A 22,457-nucleotide genomic window follows, 5' to 3' on the forward strand; every position below is an offset into this window, starting at 1 on the left:
ATTACTAGGAACTGCTTTCATTCCCACGATATGCGCCAACAGGGCGTTTAGGAAGAGTAGTAACAGCGCCAGTAACCGCTTTCTTTATTCCGAACTTTCAGTAAGGAATGATAGAACAGCTGATACAAAGATAGTGAGAAGAGCTGATATGCTTAAGCGTCGAAAGGACTGTTTGCTTACGTGCCGGATTGTTTTCTAACTAGCCATTATAGTCACAGCTGATATTTCTATACGAATGAAAGCTTTAATAATAGATGCGATTGTGAGCAGGCTTACTTGTCAGTGCTAGCTTGTATGCGCTTTCTATTACAGCAACAGCTTTTATGCGAAAAACAAGAAAAAGGAAAACTGCGCAGCTCTGCGACATAACCAGTCTTGCAGAACTGGAAGAACGAATTGACTCGACAAGGAAACCAAGTCAAAGGGTTGCGCCTGACAGCCAAGCGCCCATTTTTGTAATCTATTTCCTTCCAAGGAGTCCTTGTCTTCTTGCATCACGGCCTCGATCTACGCAATGAAAACGTATTTCCTCTAACTGCCCGTAAAGTCAGAATTCAACGAAGAGCACTCATTTATGATGTAACTATGTACCTAGACCGGCCTTACACGATACATTATTAACTTGCTTACCATAGGAAGAAGTTCTGCAAGCCTCCATATGATTGATTCTCGCAATGAAGTCTTCCCGTTGATTCCACTTCTTTCTCCCCTGACTCAGTTAGCAAGCCAACCTTGGTCTCGTAGCCCACTTGTAGCCATCACTACCGCTTTTCGGGTCTTTGCTCATAGTCACGAATAAGCTTCTCCTAAGTCCTCTCAGCAATTCAAAGATGAGACTAACTGACTTCTATTGAGTAATCAGATAAGACTGATGCACTCACTTTTAAGACTTCCTCGATCTCCTACCCGGCTAAAAACTAGAAGTCAGCATTCTATTCTAATCTCCGGCCTTTATGTCAGGGGTTCCTCCTCCACCACTTAGACTGATGTGGAAAATTGATCCCCGAGTGGCTTTTTCCTACGGCCGAGTCATCTTTTGCTTCAATACCTGGAACTGAGACGGATTCGGATGGAGAAGGATTCAATAGTTCATCATGAGCTGTCCGAAACCGTACTTCTTCCCGCGAAAACTCGGAATTAGCTTTAGCTCGAACCTTGATCTGTTGCTCGAACTCTAATACACTGTAGTAGCAGGCGGCACTCGAGTTCTTTGTGCCAGGTGTCAGAAAAAAGTACGCAATTTCCAAGCATCCTAGTTCAGCGTGCATCATCTCTTGTCTCAATGTGGAAGGCCAGGGCCTTCAAAGCGGATACCGCCGGAAGCTAATTCAGTGCTTGTTGAGCGGAGGACCGAACATGAATTATACCCATAAAAGGTCATTCCTACCCCTATTCCAAAACCCCTTACCCTCTGAGGGCACGAGCACACTTTCAGGAAGTAATGTAGTAAACAGTCGAATTTCAAATAGAACTATGGTAACCTTGCAAAAAAGATATTTTCTTCGTTTGAGTATACCTTTCCTATGACTATTAATCCTGATGAAATCCGTGAAGTTTTGACCTTGTTTTAGAAGCTTTCTTTGGCAATGAGTGAATATTGGGCTAACTTTGTTACCTTATCTTCTTCTTTTATTCATAGGAATAGAAAGCACGATTAAGCGGTTTTCCAATGGCAAGTGCCAGTCGTCGGGTGGCTGAACCAACCCCTACGGCGGATCCACGTACTGATGAATGCCAGCCATCCTTTATCGAGTACCCTTGACTATTCAAAAACCCTTGCTGATTCGATAGCCTGAAAAAGATCGACCACGATTTTGATTTCTGACTTTGACGCCATACCAACTCACTTCTTTCTCTTTCCTTACACGTACTTCTATAGCTTGCTTGATGAGTACTATGAAAGACTGATTGATTCTGATGGATGATCCATACGCACGTGTACAGTTATTTTTGAATGGGGAAATGGCTCTCCTGGAGTGAGAAGGCAGATCGATGAGGCACAAGAGTGCTAGTTGGACTGAATTGGGTGAAATATTCAATTCATTCTCCATCTTCACCATTAAGCTTCTTGACTAGACTTTTTTCTCTTTCTCTGTCTGACGCTCGTCATCTCATATCATCAGATAAAACGACTATTAATTTCAAGTCAGTCAGAATTTGCGGGATCTTGACTGTGAAGAGCAAGAAAAGAAAGAAGAACTCATCAGGCAAGAAGGGACTTTTCACTCTTTCGGCGATGTAATAGAAGATGCAGACTTCGGGCATTCAAATGACTTCCTGTTCTGGAATGTCAATCCATTAGTAGTAGATGTCGGCATTTCCTAAAGAAAGCTGTTTGAGTAGCAGGAGGACCTGGCGGAGCGCTAATGAATAATCGAAGGCGGAATAAGAGAAGAGAGCTGTTAGCATAGATGAAAGTTGCGGGTTAGTGCTCCAATATCCTCAGTAGATAGAGGTAGAAGAAGAGCTATAACAGTATACATAGTAGGTAGCGAGATCAAACCTAGTGCGTCACTATCATCTTACGCACAGATCGGTCTATCTGATCAGGTTCAGTATCCAATCCTGTGTAGGGCGGGGGAGCTGCTAGTTCGCTAGGAAAATAGACAAAGAATATAGAAAATCTATAATCAGTCAATTGCAATTGGAGAAGAAAGTTAGATATACTTCTCGCTAATCCTTCTTCTTTTGATCAGCCTAGCATCTCCTCGTGCTTATTTATTCTTTCACTTTGACCTACTGCAAGACGCATGCCCATCCCAAGAGCGCTATGAATTCATAGAGTGGAGAATTCCTCATGGTTCATCCTTTTTCATGCAAGGCTAGTACAGATGATGAGAATGCTCTGGAAGAAGGTGTCCCAGTCCGTAGGGGCACTTTCAATCAACCCGGTGGGCGCTCAGTGACTCGACTGAAACGCACTTTAGTGACTAGAGAAAAGAAGTTCTCTAGGAGAAGATACTCTCTTACTTATTGGTCCAACGGAATTCTGCTTTATCATGAAAGTTCTCGACCGAGGAATTCCATTTCGGTAGCAGGCTTCTAAGTACGCTGCTTGCCCGAACCAAGGACCTTCACATTCTAATTCAAAGGTAAGATGCTAAGGGTACCAATAACTTCTGATTATGGATTCTATCCAAGGATCGGGTTCTATCTATGATTCGTGCGACGAATGCGATGACTCTTGGTTAAGGCAAGGTCTTAAAACATCGATCAAGCATTCTTTCGAGCCCTTACTCATTAATCAATGAAAAGATATACCGACCCTCTTGTGGATTGTGCGTGAGGAGCCTCCCTATCAAAACAATTAGTCTCTTCCAATGAGCAGAAAAACAACGATAGGCAATTACCCCATGCTACTCTCAGCCAGATGGAAGGTCATACGATAGGATGCGGCAGATCAAAAGAAATCCAGTGAGTAGAAGCGGTATTGCAGATAGGCGAATGAAAGACTGGCGGAGGACGGGTATTCCATCATACAAGAGGAATCACAGAGAATGCCCTGCACAATCCAAAAGAAGAACCTAACAGATCTGAGACCCTCCCTGTACGGAAGAGCAAATCCAAAGAAGTTGTTCTGGACGAGAGAGTAGGAATAAGTACCTGCTTCAACCATAGAAAGTCAACAGAGGGGTGATCCTGCTTAGGTTTGAAAACCTAACTCGGAATGACGAGGTTAAGAAGAGGAAGATAGAAGGGAAGGGGTAGCTGATTAACCAACTGTAATACAAAAGGTACGATGATCCTCCTAGGCTTGCAGACCTACTCGGAATCTCCTTTCTTCGGTCTCAATTCCGTACTCAGGAGTTTCCTTAGTTCTAGCAAGCGATCTAGAAGCGAATGTTCCATTTTAGGTGGATTATCTATTTGAACTACTTTATTAAGAGGCGTTCCTCTCAGTCCAGAGACTGGCGTTCCTCGAGAACTAGACAGACTAGCTATCTAGTTCTGGAGGAACGCCTCCCAACGAGTAAGCCAACAGCTCCCCAGACCTCTTTCAATGAAATCTCTCCATCCTCAGCAAACTCCGAATAATGTATAGCGTCAGCAAAATGGATTTCAGATCTTTCGAAGGGAGTTCTCACCGCTGGTACGAGCACTTATTTTCCTTTGATTATACCTTTAATACATTGATGGTATGTCAGTGGGACCGCTTGGTTTTTATGAATCTAGAGTCTACCCAGAAGAGCGTAATATGTCGTCGGTGCAAAAACAACCTGGAACTCTATCGGACTCTGAAAAGGTCCAACGTTGCAATTGACTCTGACCATACCATTCCTAGAAAATTGATTTGGCAATTATTCGAACTCAAATTATATACCTCGAGAAGTGCTCCTCCAATCTTTTCTTTTTGAATGCCTTGTGGACATAGGTATTAGATTGACTGTGGAGTTAGGATCAACCACCACTCTCTTCACAGTCACCCTATTCATCTCTACTTCAACATACAACGAACGCCCCCCCCCCCCCCCCCCCCCTCAAGTGGCAATGGGACATGTCTATTTATCTATCTCTTGACTCTAAATGGGAGCAGGTTTGAAAAAGGATCTTAGAGTGTCTTTCTTCTATGTAGAAGGATATGAATGATATTAGGTTGGATTTTACTTAAAGGCTGTTCCTGAAGGCCGAAAAAAAGAGAGACTTCTGGGCTCGCAATAAAGCTAAGGTCCTGGCAACTAGTCGTCCTATCTATCCACCTCTCCAAACACAATATCTTGAGTACCTATGATGGTGACCACATCTGCTGGCATGTGATGTTTGGACATAGAATCGTGTCCTTGTGAATGGGCAGAGCCGGGTTCTCTTATTTTACGATGGTAGGGACGATTGCTTCCATTACTGACCAGAAAAACACCAAATTCTCCTTTAGGTGCTTCAACTGCGGTATAGGTAGAAGAAGCTGGTGCGGAAAAACCTTCTGTATAAAGTTCGAAATGGTGAATTGAGGTAGAGTAGACCGATGATCCTGTAGTCATTTGGCCGGCTATTGAAAGAAAAAAGCTTGCATCTGTTCCCTCTATTATATAACCGGTCCCATCTCTCTCCAAACCTAACGTGGTAGTTTCCCATCATAGGGCTTTCTGTCTATAGATTGAGCCATTACCAAGGATCTAATTCGTTCAGAAATCAGTTGACTGCTTCTATAGATAAGGCGGAGTGTCCTTGGCTCAGCATTATAGCACATAGGGCTTCGGCGCTACTACAGCGCTTCGCTAACTCGAAGAGCCTCGCTATGAGAATCTAGCTTCGCTAACGCTCAGAAAAGTCTTGAACCTTCGCGCTGACCGTTCGCTTTCTCAGTAGCAAAAGCGCTTCTCTTTGCCCTTTAAGTAGAAGGACAAGAAAGAGATTTTTGGTTTTTATTGCTCCCGCTTCCTCACATCTGCGCTCGTCAAGCCAACTTTGCTTTTTTTGGGAGGCGTTCCTCGGGGTTGAAGCGGACATTTCGAAATGACAGCATCAAAGATATTTGTATATATATATGCACGGCCACGGTGATCCCGGACTGCGTTCGGGAAAACAAAAGTGGCTCACTTGAAAGAAAAGGGCGGGCACTCTCGTCTTTCAACCCCACTATACTATTGATAGTTGTGGGGTACTGTGTACTTACAGCCTCTACGAGAATCAAGTGAATGGGGCCGGTGCATGGCGAACGGAACGATTCATCAAGCCATTTATCACCTCAACCCCCTAAATAAGAAGAAGGGTACTTTTCAAATAGGGGTAATTGCTCCGCACCTGACTGTGATAGCCCTCTCGAGGAACGCCTTATTGGAGCTTTGTAACTAGTGGCCGGTTTCCCGTAGCGTCGGCGTTTTCCCAGTGCGCAGGGCCTCAACGAGGAATGTGTTAGTGGTTTATCATTGGTCAATAATGCTAATCCCTCTTTTTGTGCTACTTCTACTCCTAGGGCAGGAAGAAGATAAGAAAAGGCGAAGCGTTCTCTTGGTTTCCCAACCTGTTGCTTCTAGAGGCTGCCCTCTCTCGGCTGGATGTTGGTCCAGCCTACTACGAGGATCCCGTATCCAACAACCCAACCTATAAAGAGGACATAAAAACCACTTGTATAGGTTGGAGCTATGAAGCTTTCCTTATTATCAGAGAAAGGGGAAAGGGCTTTTTCAGCTGGTGCGCAGGAGCGCACTTCCGTTTTCCCTTTACTAGTAGGGTGGGGGTCTCATGGTTCCTATGCCGCCGCGTTTCCCGGTGCTTTTCTTTTAGTACTTCGACCCGATAGCTTCTAGCTAGTTCAGTGGATAAGATGGCTGTGCTCAGCTCACTCAAGAATGGGACGGTAGTGGTCCGCCGGCAAGCTCGTTCTGATCTTGGACGCAGTACATTGGAATCCTGAAGCACCACCACGAACGCTACTGCGCGTTCGCCTGCGGCGCGGTAAGGCACCACCCTGTTGTGCCAGCAGCCAACTCCGGCGTGTCAGCTTAGTTATCCTCATCAAGCCACTTAATTGATGTCTAGCTTCCCAACTGGTAGACGGTTCCTTTTCCCCCAGATCAATGAAGAAGGTAGAAGTAAGTTGATTCTTCTGAAGAACCGGAAGCGAAGCGCTATGCCGGGGTGGGGGGGGGACGGGAAAAGAAACGGCTCCGAAGAAAGTAATTGGGGTTCCCAATGCTTCTCTACGCCCAATGAGATGCGCCAACCTCGGGATGCTTTACTCCTAACCCACAAGGTTCCGAGACGGAGCTTAACCTGAGTCTCGGTTGAGAACGGCGATGATCTACGTTTCACACGACGCACGATTCCATGGATAGTTTCATTCGACATCGTGATGGAGGACATAGCTTACGATCATCGGCTTTTGATCATGCCACTAGGCATTTGATTAAGATATTGCACAATGATCCGAAGACATTGTCGGATCTCTTCGATACGGATACAGTAACGATCATAGCGATCTCCTCTGGTACCTACTGGTACGTCAGGATCCGATTGGTCATGAACATCGTAAGGTGCTGCTCTTCGCGAATCCCAGCATACCCTGGTTGGGATGGGTAGGCCCACCACTTCACTTTCACTTAGACCCGGGCCAAGTTAGTGGGGGACCCTGTCGGGCTCCTCCCCCCCCCACCCCCCAAAAAAAAAACAAATTGTACGTGAGAGTTTCCCTTCATACTGCTCGAATCATTCTCAGATGCCTCCCCGGGCATCCTTTCCTTCTTTGTTGAGTTGGGGTAGATATGTCCCCATTAAGATTTCAAACTTGTCGTCTACTTTCAGGAAATGTTCGGAACAGAGAACTGACAATAATACAACGTTGCATTCTCCGAAGATTGAGGAATAGGAAGAGATCTATTAAGAAGAGAAAGATTTATCCGAAAAAATGTCTGACCGGTCGACGGTGGTGTCTGAGTATCGGTCGACGGTTGATCATGAATATCAGTCGACAGACGGCGGTTCTGTCGATCGATTTGGAGCGTAGTTCTTTGCGGATTGAACGTTCCAAGTGTGCAGGATCCTTTGAGAACAGTAGTTGATTTCCCTTATTGCTTCTGGTACTACTGGGCATGTACCTGAAAAGACAAGAAAAGTTTTAAATCAGAAAGGGGGTAAAACAAAAAGAAAACCTAAAATTGATAAAATGAAATCAAAGCTCCCCGGCAACGGCGTCAAATTTGGTACCACTCAAATTACCCTAAAGAGTGTTTTACTCTTTCAAATAAGAGGTTCAGCTGTAGTACTTAGGGAACCAATAAATCTAATTAATTAACCAATCCTAGGTGAAGTTTGATTTTTATGATAGAAATGTAAAATGACAATCCTAATTGAGCAAGATAGTTGCTCTACTAACAATATGATGGGTTGTTTATAAGATAAAGAAGAGTGTTAGACATAGGGCTTTTATTCAGGTATTGGGGATTATAATGTCTATAGAAGCCTAACAAGTTGTTTGCATGATATTATAGAACTCAGCCGCTTAACAATCAGTGATGTCTCACTGGTTAACTAACTAGATCTCTGATCTCAACTGTCGTCTGCTGACCAGAAAAATATTCGATCGATAATCCTATAGGGATATCGAGTGATACACCTTTCGCAACGCCGATCGATTGTCAAGTTGGGATATCGATCGATGGCTTCTAGCTATGCCTAGGCGCGAGCCGATAATGAACACTAAGTCTCAAGGATTGCTCTCGCTCTTCTCAACGGGAGGCAAGTTAGTTCAAATAGATAATTCAAGATCTAAACATCCTACTGATCTATGTTCTAGTTAGCTATTCTAGAACAAGCATAGAGTACAATCCATTTGATGAATATCACAACTCAGCAAGTATAGTTTGGGGCTAATCCCTCTAACTTATTTAAACCCTAGATCTAACAAGTAGACTACTCAGACATGACTAAGCAATTCATAACACAAGATAGGTAAAGAAATTGCAAAAGAAAGAGAATAGAAAACAAATAGAGTTCAATCACAAATCTCTCAATGAACTCTCTCCAATCTCTCTCAAAACTTAGAACAAAACTGAAAACAGTAAAACTCTAGCTATCTCTCTCACACTCTCTGCCGTCAAAAACACTTAGGGAGGGTATTTAAGCATTTTTATTAGGTTAAAAACTCGCCAGGGGTAATATCGTAATTTGGGGAAGCCTTGGTGAAGTAATCGGCTGAACCATTTCGTCCTTGCTATCGATCGACAACACTTGAGGTGTATCGATCGAGTATAATCTTCAAGTACGCGGGTCTTCATAGCTACGTCGATCGACAACTCTAGGTGAGTATCGATTGATTCGTCTTTGAATGTTGACTTCCGACTTGGTCTTGAATGGTCAACTCGGGTGTATTATCTCTTGTGCTCAAAATTGCTCCAAAAGCATCACTTTATCATGAAACACTCCTGAACTTGAAAACATACCTAATAGGCTAGAAAACATATTATATAAATATTAAAAATATCATTATACCATGGTAGAAAATAGGTGAAATCCATGGTATATCACAGAGCAGCTGGCTGGGTTTAGGAAGATGGTGAGAAGGCTTCCTCAAAAGATCTCATTTGAACATGCTTGGGAAATTTGGCCATTGCATATGTTCTTCAAGAACAGTAGAGAGACCCGAGAGGAAATTAAAGCACTCTTCACCGAAGCATTGACACCATCACTGAAGGTGTTGCCTAAGGTTGATGACCCTGGAAAGTTTCCTTTTCCATGTTCCATTGCTGGAGTGAAATTTAAGGAATCTCTTCGTGACTCTGGATCTTGTATGAATCTTATCTCAAAGGCGATTGTAGAGAAGTTGGGCATTGTTGATGTTGAGTCTTCTCAGGTGACACTGGCTTTTGCAAACTCTTCCAGAGCAGTTCCTTATGGCACCATTCGCAACCTTCCTGTCCAAGTTGGAGACTGTATTCTCCATACCGAATTTCAGATTGTTGAGATGAGCAAAGATCATGAGATGCCTTTGATCCAGACCGAAATAGTTCGGTCCTATGCTGGAGAATCTCGTAAAGGTCGTCCGAGTTTCTCTCCAAATTACGGCTACTGGCGATTTGCTCCACAAACTTGTCGCTAAAGGCTGCAAAAGACCTGATGGACTTAGTGGGGAGGTTGATATACCATTGAAGAGCACGACCGTTCAGGGTTGATCCAAATTTCTTGAACATAGTAGCTTGCCTTGCTTCTCTAGGGATTGCTACAGCCAGCATCCGCTGCTTGTACTGAGCAACGTGGTTGTCTGGATCGCTGGTGCCTTCGTACATCTTTATGCTCGGGAAGGAGAACTTACGCGGTATCTCCACCGAGGCAATCTCTTCCACGAAGGGCGCATCGGAGTAGGAAACGGGATTGCTTCTCCGGATAGGAGTAGCTACCCCTGAAAGTTTCTCCAAAATAGATTACTTGTACTCGGGTTGCGTCCTGAGTAGTCTCCCGGCTATCGGGTTCGTCACCCACATCGACGGATCGTCGGGGTGCTCCACTGTCGTCTATGGGTGTGATGAGCGAAGCCATATGTTGAATCTTAGTCCGAAACCTCTTTCGTTTGTGGCTGTTTTCACAGAGGGCTTGGTTCTCTTGTCGAAGGACAAGATTTTCGGCCTCCATAGCGTCTAGCTTCTCGGTGCTTTGCTGCAACTGCTTGGAGTGTTCCCCAAGCTTATCTATTAGGGTTTGAACTTCTTGGAGAAGTTCCTGACCTCCGGACGTCGTCTCTTGAGCTTTGTGGAGGTTGGTGATTTGACTCTGAAGGGTTTCGAGCCGTTTGAGGAGCTCCAGTTCCCTCGGGGTCATCTCGGATTGATTGCTACCTCCTTCTGGTGCCAGCGTCATGTAGTTGGATTACTCCCCTCCTTCTAGCGCCAAACTGTTATGGTATTTTTGGGTAGGGTCGTTTTAGTACTACGGAACACTAGAATACTTTGAATTAAAGAGAAGAAATCGAGGCTAGAAGAAATGTTTATTGAGTATATGATTCGGGACTACAATGTTTGGTGTATAAACCTAGTTCTACTCGCCTAAACTCTAATATCTTAGCCTCTGAAAGTTGATTCCTTGTTCCAGGATTTGGGCTTCAGTTTTATAGATGTAGATTTCAAGTAGGGCGAACTCTTCCATAATCCTGATTATGGAAGAGTTTGCTCTACGTGAAGACGACATCTTACACAGAGAAACATACTAGAGAGCTTTTCATATTGAGATTTTGCTAGTTTATAAAGGGGGAAGGATCTCTCTCTCTCTCATTTTAAAGAAGAATTTCATGAACCCTCTTTATATTTATTTGATAATTGCAGTGATGTTTTACTCATTTTAATATCTGTGTTTTCTTGCTCCATGTCCGAGTAATTGGATTTTTAGGCTAGGGTGTTAGATCATGAGCTAAACATAGATAGGTTAATACTTTCATTCATTGAATCTTTTACTGCTTATGCTAAACTAATTACTTAGTGTATAAATCTAAGCTTAATCTATTCATCAAAAGTGTTATATGTTGCTAGACATTGAATGGATGAGCATTGCATCCCTAGCCAGCGAAAGTAGATTTTAGGGTGTATTGTGAACAAATCAGACTTGAACTTAATGTTTTGTTATCGCGTATCAGTCCAAACGACAATTTAGGTGCTGAGATCGATTGACAAAAGGTAAAACTCCACGACAATGAGCTGATCTACTTGTAATGTTCTGAGTTCTAGACAGGTCCATAGTCTGAATCTGAATAATTGTTTAGCTTGTGGCTGAGAGTACCCGAGTAAACCACCCTAGGCTAGTTCTTTTAAACCTTGAGAACCTTAAATTCAGCTTGTTACTTGCTTGTTACGACTCCATGATTTTAGAATCCCCATATTGTTTTAGCTTAATATTGATCTTATATAAATAAAGTGTAATTGTTGGTCTCTGTGGATTCGATCCTAAAGTGATACATCGACATACCATTTGATTGTGGTAGTGTCCACATTAGGTTAATTAGTGTGTGTATATAGGTAATATCACCTCACACAAAACGACCTAAAGAAGTAAAATAAGATGCTAAAATTCATTAAAATCATAATATCTCATGCAAGTCCAGAGACTTGAGTATGGCACTCTAAACATGAGAGTGTCCTAAGACATGTAACACACAACAACTAATGCATCAAAGCAAAGAAATTAATGATCACCCAGATTCCCCGTAGATACATCATGTATAGAATATTTGTCCACATGCACTGCCCTTTAGACGATTTATCGGTCTTAAGACTACGTGCAACATAACGACTAAGTTTCCCACAACTTAGCACATAAATAATCATAATACGTATGTCTGTCTTTGAAGTCCATGACCAAGTCTTCTCTTATATATGTAAACTACTTATCATCTCAACATGAAAATCAATCAAGAGGTTTAATAATTGAAATTCATATGTCTAGTTTAAGAACATAATAAAGTAAGAAAAGTATGCAAGATTCTGGAGAGATTCGATTCACAAAGACGTTACATGTTGAAGCTAATGGTAACAAAGTTTTTGGTTAAAATGGAGAACTTACAAGAATAGTCCTTACTTTAACAATAGGGAAAATGGTTTTGGAATCGAGATATTCAAACATACTCTATATCTGAAATAATATTAAGCAATTGAGTCATACATAATTGAATCAGAAGTCAACCCTTACCAATACATAGACCCGATGTGACCGAGATACCCATACCGGATCGGACGAACCAACTTGATTAATCAAACAGGCCGACTATTAGCGAAAGAGAGGATCGACATTTGATATAGAAAGTTTATTATGAAAATATTTCTCATTAGCTAAAAACTGTGTACAATGTGCAGTATATATACAAACTACACTAAACCAAAAATGATTAAACCGGCAAAAGGAAACCGGAAATAACCGAAATAATTATACTTCAATCCCTCAAGATGTGCAGAAGATGTTACGAATGCACATCTTGGACTTTAAATTTTCAAACTGATGAGGGAGCAATGGTTTAGTGAGGATATCACAATTTGATCCTCTGTCCTGACATGAAGAGTCTTGAGTAACCCCTTATCAAGCTTCTCGAGAACCGTATGACAATCCAATTCAACATGTTTTGTGCGTCCATGAAAAACAGGGTTAGTGGAAATGTATATTGCAGCAGTACTGTCTGAAAACAGAACAGGAACAGACAATGATCTTATGTGCAGCTCACGAAGCAAGATACACAGCCACATGATCTCTCATGAACCCAAAGCAAGAGCTCTGTATTCTACCTCTGCAGAAGAACATGACACAGTCAGCTGTTTCTTGGATTTTGATGAAATGAGGGAATCACCAACAAACAAGCTAAACCGGTCGTTGAGCGACGACTATCAAAAGATGCAAAGTAGAAAAGCCCTTGACCAATTGTGCCTTTTATGTACTGCAGTACTTTATAAACAGCACGAAGATGAGATGTACGTGGAGCAGATGAGTATTGACAGAGCTTATTCACAGCAAGTGTAATATTCGGTCGCGTGATCGTCAAGTACATAAGCTTCCCTACAATACGTCTATACATCTCACGGTCCTCAAGTAAATCTCCATCTTCCTTGGACAACTTCAAGTTAGGAACCATCGGTATAGATGAAGGTTTACAGTCAAGCATCTTAGTAGTATGTATTAGCTCTAAAGCATACTTCCTCTAACATATTGAAATACCTTCAATATTCCTAGACATTTCCAAACCCAAAAAAGAACTTCAAGCTTTCAAGATCACGAAGCTTGAAGAAGGACTTGAGATTAGAAATAAGTGTTGTTGTGAGATCTTTATTGGTGCTAGCAATGACATAATCATCAAAATAGACCAAAACTGCAACAAAATCATCATTGGTCTGTCTCACAAAGAGAGTATGATCACCATGTGCTTTTGTAAAGCCAAGAAGACACAAAGAAGTGGAAAAATTCTTGAACCACTGATGTGATGCATGTTTCAGACCATAAATGGACTTCTTGAGTTTACAAACAGCATTTGGAGGACGGCTCCAAAAGTGGATGCAGGATATCACGCAAAATGGTCGTGAGAGGACGGCTCCATTGTTGTCCACAGCCCTTACTCATCTCTGCTAGTCGGACTGCTCTCCGATTAGATCAATCGTAGGACTGCTCTGCGCGTATCAACCTCCCTTCAGAATACTTCACTGAAACCACCATCACTTTTCTCAACTTCTTCAGTGGCATGCATCATAGATTCTTCCGCTTCTCGTCACCAATAAAATAAAATAAAAATAAAGTTTTTCTCTTTTTTTTAGACATATACAGATACAAGATGATGGGGTGTGTGGGAACCGAAATTTGCACCGTCAATATTTCGTATAAATAAGGAAATTAGAGAAAACCCTAATTTCCCAGAGGTCCCGGATTTCTGAGAAACCACACGTCAAGCAATCAGAACACGACAATAACGGAAAATAAAAATAAAAATCGTAAAAGAGAGCAAGAAGGATTTTATTCCGAATCTGCGTATGAGCGTAACAACAACAGGATAACGTGCTTCGGCTACGAGAGCTGTCGGCGAGATCCTAGTTCTAATACCCAAAGGTGGCTAAACCTAGTTGAGTCGCAGCTCGAAAAATAAAGACGGAAAGTTGCCTAAATTGCTCTAAGTACTAAGTTGCTCTGAAAAAAGTGATACCTCTATGCCTCTCGCCTTAAACTCCTTATATACTCCCTCCAAGGTCGGTTTACGCTTCCCCCTTTTGCCCTTAAGCCGTCATAGTCGAAAAATGGGAATATTCCATTTTTTCCAATCTTCATGATTATCTGCGGAAAGTTTCCATTTTTCCGCGGAAACTGATGCTTATCCACCAAGCATAAACCGTCATAAGGTTTATGGGTTTTTAAGAAATCGTAAATGGGCCTCGAATCAAGTTTTAGGACCCTTTGGGCCGTCTTTTCAATTCGAGACGTTTTTTACGATTATTCCGATAAGGTTAAGTTTCTGCGGTATTTATCGTAAACCAAAAGGACGATTCCATTTGATCGAGAGATCAAGAAACGGATAGTCGCGAGTTGCGGAGAACGGCTATATGGATAGTCGAGAATGCGAATGCTCGGTCGCTATAGCGACCGAACTTTGTCCGCAGCTCGGTCGCTATAGCGACCGAAATCTATCCGCAGCTTGGTCGCTATAGCGACCGAGCTCTATACGGAGCTCGGTCGCTGTTCTCGTGATCGGTTCGCTATAGCAACCGAGCTCTCGTTCGTGACCCGATTGCCATCGCGATCGGGTTTATGCCCTGGGCCGAGGTCCGTTATCCAAGCGTTTGTGCCGTGGGCTGCAATCGGGTTTATGCCGTGGGCCGAGGTATGTTATCGATGGCGACTTTGTCTCTGATTCCGCTGACCTTCGCCATGATCAGTTTGAAACGGCTTATAAACTCTCGGAGGGTCTCGCCCTCTTCCTGGGTTAAGCTCCAGAGATCGACATCGGAAGTTTCTCTATCGATGAATATAGAGTAGTTGAGGAGGAATTCCGATGCGAGTTGGCGAAAACCTCCGATGGAGTTTCGCTTCAACCGGGAGAACCATTCTAGCGCTGCACCTTCAAGATTTTCGACGAATAGGCGACAGTAACCAGCGTCTTTCTCGCTTTCTCTAAGTTTGGCTCTTCCCATAGTGATATGGAACGTGGAGATGCGCCTTTGGATCGGTCGTACCGTTATACATCGGTATCTTGAGCTTTCCCGGATTAGACACCTTAGTCTAGGAGATTCGCGCAGTGAAGGGCGTTTTTCGGGCCACCTCGAGCAGCTTGTCGATTTCTGGGGCAGCACTCGTGGCGTGGTGGATCTGCGATTTCACGGCCCTTACTTCTGCGGCGGTCTTGGTGATGTAATCGCGGAGATCGCGTATATCAGGATCCTCTCCAGAGGTTTTCCGAGCTTATCGGCATTCGCGGCGAGTAATCTCGGTTTGCCTTTCGGCAAGTTCCTCCTGTTCGATCCAATAGAGGTTTTCCTCTCCTTCCGGCATGGGTTTATCGAACGGAGAACTTTCCCGAGCTGAACGGCTGCGGGTTCTTCTTGGATGGACGTCGTCGTCTTCGTCGGAGTCATCATTGGGCTCTAAGTCGATACGCTCAACTTCATCCTCTTGAGTGTCCTTTTTGGACGTCAGAAGTTTTTCCGAGTTGCTTTTGGCGACAGGGGATGTTTCGCTAGGGTTTTGTCCGGGAGGACGTTCGTGCGAAGTTCCAGGCCTATCGTGTGGGGTCGCGAACTCGAGTCTCCTTCCGCGGAGTTTCGTGGCTCCGCGAAGGAGAGCTGCGCGGGACCTTGCCGTTAAGGTTTGAACCTGTTTGGTCAGGGTTCCCACGAGTTTATCCTACTCTTCCGACCTCTTTTCGTAGGCGGAAAGCAGCTTCTTGAACTCGTCGAGCGACGCGGCGTTAGCAGGTGCGTCGGCCGCGGAAACATCCGCTGCGGGAGTATTCAAAGCGTCCTTGGGTGCTCCGTTTAAAGGAGTTTGCAAGTTCGCTGAATCGTCGTTAGTCATTTCTGGTTGAGCGTAAGCTAGTCGTGAGTAAGATTGATCCGTACCCCCCCCCCCTCCTTCTAGCGCCAAACTGTGGGAACCGAAATTCACATTGTCAATATTTCGTATAAATAAGGAAATTAGAGAAAACCCTAATTTCCCAGAAGGTCCTGGATTTCTGAGAAACCACACGTCAAGCAATCAGAACACGACAATAATGGAAAATAAAAATAAAAATCGTAAAAGAGAGCAAGAAGGATTTTATTCCGAATCTGCGTATGAGCGTAACAACAACAGGATAACGTGCTTCGGCTACGAGAGCTGTCGGCGAGATCTTAGTTCTAATACCCGAAGGTGGCTAAACCTAGTTGAGTCACAGGTCGAAAAATAAAAACGGAAATTTGCCTAAATTGCTCTAGGTGCTAAGTTGCTCTGGAAAAGTGATGCCTCTATGCCTCTCGCCTTGAACTCCTTATATACTCCCTCCAAGGTTGGTTTACGCTTCCCCCTTTTGTCCTTAAGCCGTCATAGTAAAAAAAATGAGAATATTCTATATTTTCCGATCTTCTTAATTATATGCGGAAAGTTTCCATTTTTTCCGCGGAAACTGATGCTTATCCTCCAAGCATAAATCGTCATATGGTTTATGGGTTTTTAAGAAATCGTAAGTGGGCCTTGAATCAAGTTTTAGGACCCTTTGGGCCGTCTTTCAATTCGAGACGTTTTTTACGATTTTCCGTTAGGGTTAGGTTTCTGCGGTTTTTATCGTAAACCAAACGGACGATTCCATTTGTTCGAGAGATCAAGAAACGGATAGTCGCGAGTTGCGGAGAACGGCTATACGGATAGTAGAGAATGCATAGTTTTACATCGTATCGTCGTTTCGGAAGACTTCGGACGTTTGGGAGAATGATCAATATACGAATGCTCGGTCGCTATAGCGACCGAGCGTGTTCTCGTGATCCGTTCGCTATAGCAACCGAGCTCTCGTTCGTGACACGATTTCCATCGCAATCGGGTTTATGCCGTGTACCGAGGTCCGTTATCCAAGCGTTTGAACCTATCACAAAGCTACGATTCTCTTAGGATGCTTGTTTGCGGAGGTTTGGCCCTTTGATAACAAAGTTCCGTTTGATTTAAGAAATCGTTATTTTCTTAAATCCCTGATTCCTCAAGTCGTTGATTAAGAAATCGTTGATTTCTTAAGTCGTTGATTAAGAAATCATTGATTTATTAAATCGTTGATTAGGAAATCGTCGTTTTAAAGAATCGTTGTTTTAAAACAAGATTTTTCCGCAAACTTTTCGTATAAGTTTTTCCTTTTCGGAAAAACGTAAAAAAAAAAATCTTAAGTAAATAATTTTTAACGAAAATTTGGATGCCGGCTTTGCCTTGTCCGATTTTGACCCCAACATGGTGACGAGGAAGGAGGCAACAAGAGATGTCCGGAATGCCATTGGTGATTCTCTTGGTTCGTTCTAGCCATTGCCTTCTTTCATTGTTATCTCTGATATCGGAACAGGCTCTTACTGATTGTTCTCTTGTCCATCGTGTACGACCTCCACTGAATGTGTGAGCATTAATAAGTAAGAACTGTGTCGATCCTTTCCTCTCCGACCTTTTTGCACATATCTGCACATAAAGTACTAGAAAAGCAAATGCATGAGGGTGGAACAAAAGGTTAGGATACAAGGTATGAACTAGCTAAAGATGAACTAGCCACTTAGGAACATCAAGAGGGATAAAAAGATAAGAAGTCCTGAGTGTAAGTCTCATTCTCCCCTGATCTAGTGCCCATAACAAGAAGAATTAAAGTCCATATTAGGTTAAGATAAAGTGGAGTTTAGTCTACCCAGTGTAACCTGATCGGTAGAGAACTTCTGGAGTGTCAAATGAGATAAGTCAGGGTGTTCCAGGTCCATGTGTGGGTCTTTCATCACTGCTAAGGTCACTGAATAAGAAGGCTAAAGCACGAGGTGGTTAAGAGATCATCACAAAATAAGGTCCTGGTTCGCACAATAGTTTTGACTGACTCGATCCTAAAGACTGACTCGATAAAAGCATTAAAATGACACAACGACTTACTCAAAACCACACAAGCAAATAGTTCAGTTGCTCCCCCAGACTTACTTCATACCATCCCTGGTTGTGAAAATAAATCAGAAGAAGCTAAAACACAAAATAAAAGCAAATAACAGAAAATAAATAGTTCAGATGGATGAAACAAGGGGATAAAAATAGTCCTTGCGGACACAGTCTAAATCGCCGCTGTCGGAGTGACCAGCTGTCCTCCTGTTCCGCGGAATTCTCTCTCCTCCAGTTGAGATGCCGACTGGTTCCTTGCCTGAGCGCCTTGTTCTCTGTGGTGTTTGCTCTTCCTGGCCTCCGATGCAACTGCCTGTGATCACCCTGAGTATCCTCTTCAAGAGGCTGTTGTTCTTCTTCTGGGAATCAACCATCCAGCATCTGTAAGCGTGATCATCCGTAACATCAGTGAGGTCCTCCAAATTGTACTCTCCAACAGCAAGTGGAGTCACATATCTGCATCTGCATCTGGAACTGGCGCACGGGGGTCCTCGCATAAGTGTTCTGTATCTGGCAGGAACACTATGTTCGCTAAAGTCGTGAAGTCTGTGAACCCAGGAAAGGGAAACTTGCAGTAGAGAGGGTTCCCTTCCTTGTCAGCGAACTTGTAGGTGCTCTCGTCGCGTAAGATGTGGCAGGCAATCAGGTAGGCAGTATCAATGTACTCAATCTCAGGAACAACCGTGTAGGAGCCCAGGTTGATGTTGAAGCGCTGGAACAAGATAGCAGACTGCCGCAGCGGTCCTTCTTTTCATCAGTTTGGAGCAAGGAGTCTCTTGTCTCTACGCACTTCATCCTCGAGCCATGTGTACAGTACCTGCAGCTCTCCGTTCGTGACCTTAGAGGTGTACTCCTTTGCGAACAGGATGTTGGACACGATCTTGGCAATGATCCTCAGAGTGGGGTTCCGGATCTGTGACTGGTAAGCCTTGCGAGAGGTGAACTTGCCGGATGCAATGAGATCCCAAAAGGCGTTTGCCGGCGTGAACTTCTTTTCCACTGATACTCCCTAGGCGTGTCTACGATCTCTAGTAGGTCATTAAGATCGTGGAGAGAGATTGAGCAGAACTTGCCGTCAACAATGAAAGAGAAGGAGAAGTTCTCGTACGTTGCCGCGGTGGGGTTCTGGTATGTAATCTGAGCTGTCGCGAGCACTTGCCTGACCAGATACGGGTAGAGAACTTGGGCTTGGTAGCAGAGAGGAGCAAGCCCCATTGCGTCGAGTGTGTCAAAGATGTCAGTGTCAAGACCGAGAGCAGCTAGGGTCTCCTGGTGTGCAAAGCGTGTGGGCAAGATCTCTGCAGCTAGAAGTCGGTCGTACCTTGCCGCGGACTCCTTGTCCCACCCCTCGCAATTGTAGTCAAGGAGCAGTGGGTCATTGACATCAATTGGTTGACCTTTAACTTTGTTGGGCCATGGGTAAGAGGATGGAACACTCGCGCATGAAGAAGGCATGGCTGTTCCGCGAGAGCTCTTGAGTGCTTTCGGGTTTCTTGTGTGTAGAGGCATCTGCAAAACAAAAACAATTTCCCAAATTAGCACTGTTCAGCGGTTGTTCTAGAAACGATGGAACATTCTAATATCTCAATTTTACTCAAGTCCATCAATTTCTAAACAACCTAGATGCTTCCAACTTTAATACATTTTCACAACACAATCGCTCAAGCACTTAAGTATCACAATCAACAAATCGGCCCCTATCCCATTCTAATCAATCGCAATATCGATCCTAGTAGCAAGTTTGAAACCGAGAGCTACAATCTAAGATCAATCAATAGGCAAAAAGGGATGAGAGGATCCGAGGAGACACTTCCAAATCGCGATTTGCATGCGCGAAGAGGAAGAAGTCTTGAGCAGTTACCTTGATTGGATTGGCGATTCATGGAAAAACAAACCGATCTCTAGAGGATCCAAGAGGTTAGAGCCAAAAATCGATGGACGAGATGGAGAGATGAGAGGTTTTGGATTTTAGGGTTCTAGGAGTGTTTTGCGGTGAAAGAGATAGTGGGGAAGTGGAGTGAGTGGACCTTAAATAGGAAAACCTAAACGCTTCCCCTTCCTCATTTATTTACTTTTTTTTTTGTTCTAGAACTTACCTGGGAACAATTGGCGGAACAAGCGCTGGAGTGTTCTCCGGAGAAGGTCTCAAATTTTCTTGATTTTCTTCCTGCAAGTCAGTTTCTGAAAAGATAAAAAACATAGAGAAACAATATTTACACTCACCAGTGGGTTGCCTCCCACCAAGCGATTGTTTTAAGTCACTAGCTTGACTTCAGTGAGCCGATTAGGCTTGAAGGGGGTCGCTTAAGGATTTTTCTTTACCTTCAGCGATTGTTGTGTCAGCAAGATAAGGCTTGAGGCGCTAACCATTAACAACAAATTATCCTCCTCTTGTGTCCAGCAACACAACATCTCCATAGGGACGAATTTCCTTGATGGTGAAAGGTCCAGACCATCTGAATTTAAGCTTTCCTGGGAACAGCTTAACCCTAGAGTTAAAGAGTAAGACCTGATCATTCGGAGCAAAGCTTCTGCTGATGATCCGTTTGTCATGGAATGCCTTGGTCTTTTCTTTGTATATCTTAGAGCTCTCATAGGCCAGATGCCTAATTTCCTCTAACTCATGGATCTGGATTTTTCGCCTCTCCTTGGCAGGTTTGATGTCGAAGTTGAGCAGTTTAACAGCCTAAGCTGCCTTATACTCTAGCTTCACAGGTAGGTGGCACGCCTTGCCATTAACAAAATGATAGGGAGTGGTCTCTAATGGGGTCTTTTAGGCTGTTATGTAGGCCCAGAGAGCATCATCAAGCTTGAGGGACCAGTCCTTACGTGTGGTATTGACTGTTTTCTGCAGAATGTTCTTGATCTCTCTATTGGAAACTTCCACTTGGCCACTCGTTTGCAGATGATAGGCGGTTGCTACCCTGTGTTTTACACAATTTTTGCTTAGCAATCCTTGGAACACCTTGTTGATAAAATGAGTTCCACCATCGCTTATGACCACTCTAGGCACTCCAAATCTTGGAAAGATGATGAAGGTGAACATCTTGGTCACAACACGTGCATCATTAGTTGGACTAGCAATCGCTTCTACCCACTTGGAGACATAGTCCACAGTAACCAATATATACTCATTCTTGTGAGAAATTGGGAACGGTCCCATGAAGTCGATCCCCCAGCTGTCGAACACTTCTACTTCCAAGATGTAGTTCTGAGGCATCTCGTTCTTCTTTCTGATACTCCCCATTCTTTGGTATGCATTGCATCGTGATATGAAAGAGTGGGCATCCCTGAACATAGCAGGCCACCAAAAACCGGCTTGGAGGACCTTGGAAACTTTTTTGAAAGTGGGGCAAAGTGACCAGCGTAGGAGGAACCGTGGTAGTGATGAAGGATTCCTGGAATATCAGCCTCTGGAAAACACCTTCTGAAGATCTCGTCCTTGCACTTCCGATACAAATATGGCTCATCCCAAAAGTAGTGCCTTGCTTCCGTTAGAAATTTCCTCTTCTCATTTCCAGTGAACCTCAAAGGTTCCTTCTCAGCTGCGGGAAGTTGGCAATCTCACAAACCATGGAAGATTCGGGTACTGCTTCTGGATCACTGCAGCGAAGGCTTCGTCTACACGGGAACAGTCCTCGCTGACGGTGAATGACTGTTCCGTGTTGCACAGACCAATCAAATTGACGTATTCCATTGGTTGTTCCTCGTCAAGAGCTGTCTCATCTGACACTTTTCATCCTGGAAAGATGATCTGCCACTCCATTATCAACCCCCTTCTTGTCTCTTATCTCTAGATCGAATTCTTAGAGTAAAAGAATCTATCTTAAGAGCCGCGGGTTAGCATCCTTCTTCGTGAGTAGGTACCTCAAAGTTGCATGGTCTGTGTGCACGATCACCTTTGATCCAACTAGGTAGGATCTGAACTTCTCAAACGCGAACACGATGGCAAGAAGCTCCTTTTATGTGGTTGCATAGCGACACTGAGCTTCGTCCATAGTTCTGCTCACATAGTATATCACGTGCAGCTTCTTGTTCTTCCGCTGTCCAAGAACTGCTCCCACTGCAAATTCACTCGCGTTTGTCATGATCTCAAAAGGAAGATCCCAGTCTGGAGGTTGGACAATCAGTGCACTGACCAGAGCTCCATTGATCGTGTTGAATGCGGCTAGACAGTCGCTGTCAAATACGAACCTAGCCTCTTTGCATAGCAGCCTAGTTAGTGGTCTTGCGATTTTCGAGAAGTCCTGGATGAACCTCCTGTAAAAACCAGCATGTCCCAGAAGCTTCTTATTCCCTTCACTGAAGTTGGTGGCTGCCGACTCATCATGACCTCGATCTTTGCCTTGTCCACTTCGATGCCTTTCTCTGATATTTTATGTCCCAAAACAATCTCATCTCTAACCATGAGGTGGCATTCTCCCAGTTCAGCACCAGAT

The 22,457-nt window shown here is 43.8% G+C and overlaps 3 protein-coding genes across 3 annotated transcripts; all 3 read right to left on the minus strand.

Moving 5' to 3' along the window:
- Nucleotides 1-244: 244 nt before the first annotated feature.
- LOC130499919 (uncharacterized) lies at nucleotides 245-759 on the minus strand. The gene is given in 4 exon segments (XM_056994417.1): nucleotides 245-352; nucleotides 355-507; nucleotides 623-720; nucleotides 723-759. Coding segments are annotated over 4 exon segments (396 nt in total).
- An 870-nt stretch (nucleotides 760-1,629) lies between these two features.
- LOC130500072 (uncharacterized) lies at nucleotides 1,630-2,051 on the minus strand. The gene is made up of 2 exons (XM_056994771.1): nucleotides 1,840-2,051; nucleotides 1,630-1,792 (listed from the first exon to the last, which is right to left on the minus strand). Exons 1-2 carry the CDS (start codon nucleotides 2,049-2,051, stop codon nucleotides 1,630-1,632), a joined length of 375 nt encoding a protein of 124 aa, XP_056850751.1.
- A 2,446-nt stretch (nucleotides 2,052-4,497) lies between these two features.
- LOC130500073 (NADH dehydrogenase [ubiquinone] iron-sulfur protein 2-like) lies at nucleotides 4,498-9,719 on the minus strand. The gene is given in 4 exon segments (XM_056994772.1): nucleotides 4,498-4,943; nucleotides 6,756-6,821; nucleotides 6,823-7,000; nucleotides 9,379-9,719. Coding segments are annotated over 4 exon segments (843 nt in total). The 3' UTR covers nucleotides 4,498-4,685.
- Nucleotides 9,720-22,457: the final 12,738 nt, after the last annotated feature.

This window comes from Raphanus sativus, chromosome 9, assembly GCF_000801105.2.
Source record: "Raphanus sativus cultivar WK10039 chromosome 9, ASM80110v3, whole genome shotgun sequence".
Lineage (NCBI taxonomy): Eukaryota > Viridiplantae > Streptophyta > Magnoliopsida > Brassicales > Brassicaceae > Raphanus > Raphanus sativus.